Source organism: Sciurus vulgaris, assembly GCF_902686455.1.
Source record: "Sciurus vulgaris genome assembly, chromosome: 1".
Taxonomy (NCBI): Eukaryota; Metazoa; Chordata; class Mammalia; order Rodentia; family Sciuridae; genus Sciurus; species Sciurus vulgaris.
In genome coordinates, this window is record NC_136461.1 from 123,863,494 (window position 1) to 123,874,691 (window position 11,198).

Consider the following 11,198-nt stretch of genomic DNA (forward strand, 5'->3'; position numbering starts at 1 on the left):
AGCTGGAGTGAGATGAAATCTCAGTGTAGTTTTGATTTGCATTTTCTTGATTGCTAAAGATGTTAAACATTTTTTCATGTATTTTTTAACATTTGTATTTCTTCTATTGAGAAATAGCTGTTTAGTTCATTTGCCCATTTATTAAATGAGTTGTTAGTAATTCTTGGTATTATTTCCTGAGCTTTAAAAGTCAGTGATGACTGAAGAAGTCTGTATTGGCACCTATTTGTTGGAGTGTTGACCCTATGTTTTCTTCTAGTAGTTGCAAAGTTTCTGGTTTAATTTCTAGGTCTTTGATCCACTTTGTGTAGACTTTTGCAGGTTGAAAAATGGGGATCCAATTTCCTTCTTCTATGTATGGGATATATGGTTTTCCCAGTACTATTTATTTAAAAGGCTGTCTTTTCTCCAGTGTTTATTTTTGGTGCCTTTGTTAAGGAACAGAGTCTGTATCTATGTGGGTTTGTCTCTGTGTCTTCTTTTCCATTGTTCCATGTGTCTCTTTTTATGCTGTATCATGTTTTTGTATTACAGCTCTGTAGTATAATTAGAAATCATGTTGTGATATCTCCAGCATTGCTCTTTTTGCTCTTAATTGTTTTGGCTCCTCTTGGGCCTTTTGTTCTTCCATATGTGTTTTAGGCCAATTTTTTCTAGTTCTGTGAAGAATATCTTTGGTATTTTGATGAGGATCACTTTAAATCTATAGTTTGCTTTTGGTAATATGGACAGTTGAGTGATTAATTCTGCCTATCCGAGAACATGGGATGTCTTTTCATCTTTTAGTGTTTTCTTCAATTTGGTTTTCAGTGTTTTATAATCCTTGGTTGAATTTATTCCTAGGTGGTAGTTTTTTTTTTTTTTTTTCCTTTGAGGTTATTGTGAATGGGATCATCTTCCTGATTTCTTTTCTCAGTGGGTTCATTATTTATATATAGAAAAGCTATTGAATTTTGTGTGTTGATTTTGTATCTTGTTACTTTGCTAAATTTGTTTTTCAGTTCTAGAAGTCTTACAGAGTTTTTTGGATCTTCTAAATGTATGACCATATCATCTGCAAACAGTAATAATTTGATTTCTTCCTTTCCTGTTGTATCCCTTAAGATAGGGCTTCTTATTGTCTTCGTTGTTACTTAGAAACTAAGCCACCTGGGAAGTAGGTAGATCCTCATACGCTACAGGCCCCTTCTCTGACCAGCATAGGATTGTATGATATATAAAACTTTATGTTCATTCAGTACCCTAAACCTGTGTCCCATAGAATTCATCTTCTTTCCTGAGGATTACTTTTATCAAATGGAAATTTATCTCACATTGTGATTGTTTTAGTAAGAAATTATCATAAGGTAGAAATTAATAGGAGCTTTCCTCTAGTGCATTAGGTGAAGTCCAAAGCATTTTTTCTTTTTGTTCTCCTCTTCTTAGTCCCCTGTGTCCTGAGTTCTGTTGAAGCAGAGTTAAGAAATGAAACTCTCTTTATTACAACTGAGAGCTTTTTAAAAATAGATGTCAACCCTATACCAACTGAATCAGAATTTCTGGAGATAGATCCAAGGCATCTGTATTTTTAAAAACCTGCCTGCACAATTGTAATTCATCTGTTTACAAGATTACTATTTAGAATCTTGTGCATTAAAAAAGTGAACAAAAAGAACTTGAGACTTGAATGTCAAACAGCCTGGTAATGCCATAAGGTATTAAATAAGAGCTTATTGTATATCACCAGATTTTTAAATGAAGGGTGTTTTCACTGTTAGATGCACTGGTTAGCATTCATACATTCAAACTGACCATCTGCTCTTTAAAAAGTTAAAACTATTAAAACTTTATTTTTATTTTTTGATTGACAAAAAAATAGTTGTATGTGTTTGTGGGATACAATGTGATATTTTCCTATATGTATACCTTGTGGCATGATCAGATCAGGTGAGCTAAATGTTACTTTAGACCATCAATTCCATTTCTAAAATATTCCATTTTATTGTGCTTTTTTATAGCCATGTTATGAATTCACCTATAGTAACTTTAATACTTACCTTTCCATCTTGTACTTGGAGGAATCTCAGCTAAAAAAGTTAGAGCAAGAGAACATTTTATAAAAGTCATGGAAATAATGACAGAGATATTGGTGTAACCTCTCTCTGTATGTGCATGGGTGTGTTTGTTTTTTAATGTGGAAATCATTATTTGTTTTTTTTAAATATAAGAAAATGAGTGGGAGAAATGTATTCATTCAATATTTAAATATAAACCAAAACTTAACAAATTCCTCACTTGAAAATCTTAGTAATTTGTTCTGATGCATTTGTGCTTGATTATTATCAAATTTTCTGGCATTTTTAATCTGGAAAGTGATTATGTCTTTTCCCCCACCTCAATCTTTAGTGTTTATGAACCCCAGTTGCAGCACCATGTGGCTCAAAAGAAGATTCCATATGTGGATTCCCAGGGGCAATTAATTAAACCAGACAAACCAAATGGAATAAAGATGGAAAAATTTGTCTTTGACATCTTCCAGTTTGCAAAGTATGCTTGAATAACACCAGTAAGATTAAATATGCCTTGAAATGCTGCTTTTTAGTCTCTTAGGCAGGAAAATGTTTTCAGAAAACATTTGATAGCATGTATCTCAGGCATTTTAATTATGAGTGTATTGTCTAGATTGATTATCATTCCCTAAAATTAAACACCATTCCAAGGAATGAATGTGTCTGAGGTGTCTAGAGTACAGTGTTTGTTTGTTTGTTTGTTTTATCAGCTTGTTTGTTATCTGGCTCTCCTATAAAGTTGTTAAAATCATTTATCTTTTGCTGAAAGACTAAGAAGGTTAAGATAAATATTTGTGCTTGGGATCTATTACTGACCTATGAGCCGATGTTTCAGTGAACACATTTTTGGATTATATAGCTCTCTATAAAGATCACAGCTGATGTTGAGATACATGTTTCAGAATTTGACAAATGTGAAACTGCTGAAGGTGAATTAGCTGTATGTAAGTCTCTCCATATACATTTTTAAAGTATCCTTTTTATCTTTTTTTTTTTTTTTTCTCAGAACTGATGCTATTGTGATCTTTTTGCATTAGGATTTCTGATCTTTCTGGTCTAGGATGAAATGTTTTATAGGTGGGATTGAAATGAGTTTCATTTTTGTGCTGGAAGAGAAAATTTAATTTTCTTTGGTCAAGGATGAGCATTATTTGTAATTCACCTAAATTATATTAAGAAACCTGTAATTGAATACTAAAGGTTTTAGCTATATAGAGAAGAATGAGAAGCTCTGTATGCAATTTTATTTCATGAGAAAGAAGTCTGTTGTATGATTTCACTCTAGGAAGTTTGGTGGTGTATGAAGTATTACGGGAAGATGAGTTTTCCCCGCTGAAGAATGCAGACAGTCAGAATGGGAAGGACAACCCCTACTACTGCAAGGCATGGCTTTGATGTCCCTTCATCATTGCTGGGTCCTCAATGCAGGTGGCCACTTTATAGATGAAAATGGCTCCCGCCTTCCTGCAATTCCCCGGTAAGTCAGTATCTTTTCTCTTCAGTGGAATGCTTTCTGGACTTCTTCCTCCTCTCTTGATATCCTGAAATCTTTTTTTTTTTTTTTTTTTTTTTTTTTTAATAAGTTTTAATCTTTTTAAAAGTAATTACGCTGTGTGGGCAGTTCCTGATAAGAAATAACATCAGCTTTGCCCTTTACAAAAACAACAGCTTTATATTCTCTTAAAGAGGAGTCTTATAAATTTTCTTTACTTTTTTTTTTAATAGCCCCACCATGTCAATGAAATCACTTCTATTAAATAGTGGTCAGAAGTTAATTAAAACCCATTAGCAGCATACTATACCACAGGGCAGGTTCCTCAGTCACAGAGCAGATGGGTGGTTGCTGCTTATTTATTTGTGGCCTCACAGCAAGTGCTATCTATGAGACACCACCTCCAGGCTACCCACAAGATGTTGCCTCATGGTCCTACTCACCAGGTACTAAGAAAGGTGCCGGTTATGTTCACTGATACTCAACTTTAGAAATATTTTGGGTTTTCAGAAGTTTAAAAAAGAAGGTACTTGTAGTTGTTCAAATTTGAGATAAAGCACTTTTATGCTAACTCTTCTTTGATAAAACCTTCATTGGCACCTAGATTTCCCCTTTTTAAATCATTTGGTGTTTTTGTACCTGGGTGAGAAGGATTCTGCCATTTAATTTATGTTCTTAAAGGAACAAATGGCTGGCTGCATGCACGAAAGTCCTAGAATGCCTCAATAAGTGTTAAAATGCTGAGCATTGGAACTTACTCTTCCATAACTGCTTTTACAAGAAGGATCAGTGTTAGCTTCTGTCTCCCAGTCCAAGGCCACTTACAGGCTCTGCCTTGTCAATCAGTTTGCTCTGTGGCATGTCACATTGTTTGCATGTTTCATCTTTGACCATTGAATTTTTTTTTTTACCCCTTCAGGACCTCTTATGCTAAATTCATGATTACCATAAATATATTTGCCATTTGGTTCCAAATATACTTTGCAACTCCACTCATTGTTATTGGTTGATTTCTTTCCATTCCCATTAATACTTATTTATTCCTACATAGCAGTGCTACAAAATGGAAGTCAGAGGACCATCACAGCTGATGTCAATCACAAGTAAATATACCAGCCTGCCTGCAGTGCATGGTGATGGGGCTGTGCTTCCCTCCATACTAACTGGCATTGTAGTTTAGTGCTCTGCCTTTTGGGGGTCGGAGGGAGGATGACTGAAGCTTTGGTGGGGGTGCACTGCTTACATGGTGGCAGGTATCTGTCTGGATGACACTAACTCAGAATCTCAGTGCATGCTGGAAATGGGGGAGCATGCTTTACTAAAGAATCTGACCATGGGTAATTTGAGTCCATAGAACAGTTTTTAAACGTGTTAGGTAAGACCCAGAGCAGGTTACAGGACCAAAGGGAACAAATTTGTATTCCAGCTTGTGCCTTTTAGCACAAGCATAAGTTAGATAAATAAAGTGTTCTGAAACTGTATCTTACTGAATGGATATATGCTGTCAATATAAAGACTGTAATTGCTCCTACATATTTGATGGCTCTTAATATGGAAAAAGCTGTTTTGTTGATTTATTCTCATATAAACAGCTCTCTTTTTTTGGTAATTGTGTTTTAATTTTGGTCAGTTTCTATCTTTTTTTGTTAGGACAGGTCATTTTTAGCTAGAAGTGCTACATATCCTCTTATCTGGATACTGTCAAAGTTTTTTTAAAAGCCATTATCTTTATAGTTAAAAAGACAACATGATATTCTTGCTACACTTTCAAAGTTTTTTAGGTTTAGTTTTGAAATTTTCAATTTTAAGATGATTTTGGAAATATATAGAGGACAAAGGATTTGAAGGTGAAAGTATCTCAGAAACAGTGCAAGCACTGATGGACACTTCCACTCACTTACATTTTCTTGTCATACCGCTCATCTTTGCCCCATAGAGACGAGTTCCTACCAAGTGTCAGTGTCTCTGGGATATGGTTGTAGACAGGGGAGTAGACTCCCAAGATCTGGTAGTTTCTTCTAGGAGCCGCAGATAACTATACCATGAAACTGGAACGTGTAGCCTTTGTCATTTTCTGTTTTATCATCATTTTTAATATGTAGAAGCAAAGCTGATTTTATGATATAAGAATATAACATTGATCCTGAATTTCTTTCTTCATTGAACCATAGCTTAAGTAAGGTAGTTTCTTATGCAGCTGAAAACAACATTCAGCTTAGTCAAAATATAAGTCTTAAACATTATTTAATTTTTATTTGGATTGTTTTATTTAATACTTCTCCCCTCCCCCCCCCATTAATTTTAGCCATTGTATAATCATTAACTGAAAATTTGGCTCCAATGACATCACAGACTGAGAAATAGTTCCTGTTAAAATCCTCAGCACCAAAGACGCCTGTTAGAGATTTGAAAAAGATAACTTGAAAGTAAAGACAAAACGGAAACATCTTGGATAAAAGAAAGAAGAAACAGTTTGGAGTATTCTGAAAGAATGGAAATAGGATGCTGAGTTTTGACAAGAATGCATTTATATTTTACTTCAACATTTACTGAACAATGTTAGCTACAAAGGGATGCTTGACCAAAGAATTAGGGGCCATTAGTTTTATTGGGCTAATTTGCCCTTAAACTCATATGCAACATTAGTTGATGGTAGCTTCTATCTTCCCTCCTTTAGGGCATCAACCTTGTTTTACAAAAGTTGACTTTCTTAGTGTCTTGGAGTGTCATTGTGGTGAGGGAGAAAGGAGGTTATGTATTCAGTCTAGCTATAATGTGCTCCCTGGGTTCAAAGCCACATTCTGATCTTGGTATACTGCAATTTTGCCAGGGATTAGATGAGACAGGCACTGGTCTGGTCTGTCTATCAGCTATGTTTACATATATAGATATGCAAATATGTATATTTAATATATATATATATAAAGTTTTTATCAGTGGGATGGGCCCTCATTTTTCCCATTTGGTTAGTATGCCTCCAAGCCATCCAGAGTCTGGTGTACACCTCTTTTGATAGAATCTGGCATATATCTGGAGAGATGTAAAGTCTGGGCCTCCTCTTTTCTCTGCTTTAGGCTGTTGTCCATCTACTTTCATGGTTCACTGGTAGGTCTGCTCACAAACCTACTTATAGATATTCTTAGTAACCTAGGTGCTGAAGTATCTACACAAGAGAGCCAGTAGGCTCTCTTGAAGGGAGTTCAAGATGCAATTCATAAAAATTACAATGCACATTCATAAAAACTAAGGGGCATTATTGGGCACTATGTGATTATGTGTTAACTGTGGTATAAACAGTACTTATTCTTGGAGGCAGGGACTTAACAGGTGCTTAATAAATTTTTTTATTAATAAATGAATGGGAGCAATCATTATGAAATATAGTGGTCTAGGGGAAGTTGGGGCAAGAGCTAAATCTTGGAGGAAAAATATAATTTTTATAGTCAAATGGTTCATAGTTGAAAATGACTTGGAAGGATCCAAAGGGAATATGACTCTCCTGGGTCAAGTGGAAAGTAGCCAGATTAAGTAAATTGGAATAAAATATAGAATTATATTTGGAGAAAGATTGGCCTGTTGTTGACTCCCCCAAAGTCTGAGACTTCAAACTAGGGAGAGAAGAGCTATGGTTTGAGGCTATACAGGAATGGATTTTTGTGTGTGTTCTGTCCTATTTCTAAGATTTTTGAAGTAGCAAATAATGCAGCTGTCTACTGACTGTAAATGTATTGAAAACACTATTGTTTATGTTAGATAATCCAGAAATTAAGAATTACAAATGACTATAAATATTACATTGCGACTGAGAATTACACAAATGGTGACTCTGGCCTTGCTTTTTGCTTGAGTGTGTTCTGCCTTAGCACTTTTAAAAGGGACTTTTGTTAACAGAAGTACTTCAAAATGTAATGAATAGGCTTCTCTCTCTTGAGATAGACCACACTCTCCCTTAAATGCCTATCTGCCTTCATAAATAAATTGTCTATGCCTTAAAAATAAAATGTAATGAATAAACTAACTCAGCTAACCTAGGATACTTGGATTGTACAAAAGAGCAAGTACTGGGAAATAATTTAAATGAGCTCTAGAACTGTTCTGTCTAATTGGAACTCTGCAGTGAGGGAAATGTTCTATATCTCTCCTGTCCAGTTTGGTAGTCATTAGTCACTCATAACTGCTGAGCACTTAAAATGTGATTATTATGATTGAGAAAGTGAATTTAATATTTTCAGTTTTTAAAATTTTAATGTAGCAGATATGGCCATTGGATACTGTATTGGACAGTGTGGTTCTAGAATGTTAGTCAACATTAGTACCTGACTTGGAAGATTATGATGAGGATTAAAAGGTAATGCAAAGGTTTCAAGGCATCCAGCAGTGGGGGCTTGGCACATAGTATGTACTCAATTAATAGGCTCTTTTTTAATCAACTTTATAAAACTTGGGAATAGTAAAAAATGAGATGTATAGAAGGGAATAGTGTATAAATATTGATGAAATACTTTAAAGAGTTAGCAAATTATTGGCTCTTGTCCCAAATAGTATCATTTTGACCATGGGAATTTTATATTAACTTAATTCTCAGGGAATTTAGTGATCTTCAGAGTAGGATCTATTCCATTTGTTCAACTAGCAGAATTTTGTTACTGCAAGCTTCTCAGAGGGAAGTTATGGTCTGCATTTTCACTCTGGCTAGTAAAATCGGAAGCAAAATCTTCAACACATATTTGGGATTTATTTTTCTTAGCTTGAAGGATGCCAATGATGTACCAATCCAGTGTGAAATCTCTCCTCTTATCTCCTACGCTGGAGAAGTAAGTTTGTTTTCCTTTTTTTTTTTTTTTTTCTTCCTGTTCTTTTAAAGAGTATTGTATATTTCCAAACAGCTTGAAGAGTGGACTTTTAAATGTTCTCACCATAAAAAAAGCAATAAGTATTTGAGGAGAGGGGTACACTAATTAGCCTGATTTGATCATTCTGCATTGTATATATAGATTGAAACAGCATATTGTACCCCATAAATACATATAAGTATTTGTCAGTTAAGAATAAAACTTAAAAATAAACAAACAACAACAACAAAAAAAACCCCACAGATTCTGGTATTGTATTATGTTTAAATAGCGTTACCCTTTGAGAAAATGGAGCTTTTTCTTGTCGTCCTGCCCTGAAGACCTCTTTATAGTAGTGAACTGAGAAGCTGCTTTGATTTTTAATTCTTGGAGAATTCCTGTTATGTCTTTGTATCTGTCCCATAACTGAATGAGTTATCTATCCATTAAAATTTGTTTTAAATATATAATCAACATTTTTTGATAAATTATTTGGCTCTTTTTAATGCAACGTACACTTTCTTTCATAGTGTCTGTTTTGTTTACATACTTAGTAATGTCACTTTTAAAACCTCCTGAGAGGTCCCTGCTGTCCCAATTATGTAATATTTTTTTCCTAGAGATACTTGTCAGTATTCCTTAGAGATAGCCATCTTACTAAGAAAGTTAACTTTATTGAGTGATGATTATGGGAAAAATGAAGATCATATTAACTTTAGAAATTGTATTATAATCATTTGCTTAGCATAGTCAAGGCCCTGAGTTCAGTTTCAGCACTGCTAGAAATGAAAAGAAAAAAGAAATTATTATAATCAGAGTAACTTTCTTTTGTTTGTTGTTTTATGCTTCCATAAGTCAATCATTAAGTCTAATTTAAAAAGTACATTAAACATATTTTTCACTTTAATTTAATTTTAATTTTTCACTTTAAAATTCTTCATCTGAACCTAACTTTTGGGCATTATAACCACTAAGTCCAGCAGTGCATGACAAGCATCCACCAATTTTCTAACTATATTTAATTTCAATCCTTCCAGGGAATAGAAAGTTATGTGGCAGATAAAGAATTCCATGCACCTTTGATCATTGATGAGAATGGAGTCCATGAGCTGGTGAAAAATGGTATATGAACCATCTACCAAGTTCTACTACAATAGAAGTAGCTTTTATTTTTGATAGACCAACTGTGAACCTACAGGACCTCTCCTGGAAGACTGCATTGTGAACATTCACAGGATTTCATTTTGCTTGTTGAACTGTTGAAACTACTATAAACTTCCCAAGGTCCAGATGACTGAATTTCAGATAGTGCTTTTATTATTCTCAACTGACTGAAGGTCTTATTTATATATTTCAATTATATGATTTTCTTCCAGCCAAGGAAAACATTGACCATCCAGAAAATGTCCTATAGCTTACCTATAGTCAAGATGTTCAACATCACTTTACTTGGAATTGAAAGCATTTGTTTTCAAAGTTGTACATAGTAATAATATGTCATGTACATGTCAGAAGGTTTTTATGGTACTAAAAGTTTGTTTTATTTTATCAAGCTTTAAACTTTTTTAAGAAAATAATTGGACAGTAAAATAAACTTATCTTCTCATTTCTGAAGTGTTATTTGTACCCTGAGGAAATTATTTTTTCAGGAAAACATGAAACTTGGGAGAAACTTTGAGATAATGTATTAAAGCAAATTGCTTCTCTGACATTGTGGGTTCATAGAACTTTTTTCAGTGAACATCTAACTTTGGACTTTGTCTTCTATCACTTTATAATAGCTCTCAACCAGAGATAATCCCTTCTATTCCAAGGGGGCACTTAGCTGGGAGGATGGGATGATACTACTGGCATCTAACGAGTAGAGACCAGGGATGTTGCTGAACATCACAAAAGGGACAGGATAGCCTTCAACAATAAAAAGTTATCTGGGCCAATGTCAAGTGTCAAGGTTGAGAGACCTTGTTCTAAATAATTTGTTTACTCTTATTTTGCCAAAATATTTTGCAGCACTTATGAAATTCAAAAGATAGTTTCTGGATTTCCTCAGGCAAATTAATCACTACTGTTTCTGTTTTTCTCCAGCTAGAGAATTTGGAAAAAAAAAATAATAATAAACAAAGGTGATTTTTTTAACTATAGACCAGAGATCACTGGTCATTAGTGAGGGTTTTATATGTCTAAAATGCAGTTTGCGTAAAACTATTGAAGTTTATATGTGTATTTTATATAACATTTGTGAATTGACCAAAAGCATAAAAATTAACATCTAGATACATGACTGAAAACCTAGCAACTTCAGAGGCTGAGGTGGAAGAATTGGAAGTTCAAGGCCAGCCTGGGCAACTTAAGCCAGATCCTGTCTCCAAATAAGATTTAAAATGGTGGGGGACTGGGGATGTTGCTCAGTGGTAAAGCACCCAGTACTGCCAAAAAACAAAACAAAACAAACAACCCCCCCACCATAGTATTTAAATCTTTTTTTATTGTTCTTGTACTAATGCCTGCATTATATGAGAAGTAATAGTCGTTTTGAGGCTGGTCAGATCACACATGCTATGTGTTAATTTTACTGATACTACAAATGAACATCTAAGCCAATGGTGTATTCAGTGACATCTACTGGAAGATGAACAGAATACCGTATTTTTAAATTCCTACTCCTGTTCCAGAAGTTTTGGAGGGGTTTAGTGAAATGTGATTTGATGTCTGGCTCTACTGTATTATTCTAACATTTGCTCTTGAGAATGTACCATTGTACAGTTGGATTTTAGTCATCCAGGAAAAAAGAGGCAAGGAAAAATCATGCATAATCTAAGTGTCTAA

General features: G+C 34.3%; 1 protein-coding gene across 1 annotated transcript in view; it reads left to right on the top strand.

Annotated features, from left to right (window-relative positions):
• UAP1 (UDP-N-acetylglucosamine pyrophosphorylase 1) overlaps positions 1–10,826 on the top strand; it is a 43,644-nt gene extending 32,818 nt beyond the window's left edge. Inside the window, 9 exon segments of the mRNA XM_079137144.1 lie at positions 2,386–2,526; positions 3,334–3,340; positions 3,342–3,416; positions 3,418–3,435; positions 3,437–3,525; positions 4,592–4,601; positions 4,603–4,643; positions 8,288–8,354; positions 9,410–10,826. Of these exon segments, the coding sequence (XP_078993270.1) occupies positions 2,386–2,526; positions 3,334–3,340; positions 3,342–3,416; positions 3,418–3,435; positions 3,437–3,525; positions 4,592–4,601; positions 4,603–4,643; positions 8,288–8,354; positions 9,410–9,502 (541 nt within the window). The 3' untranslated portion in view covers positions 9,503–10,826.
• The last annotated feature ends 372 nt before the right edge of the window (positions 10,827–11,198 follow it).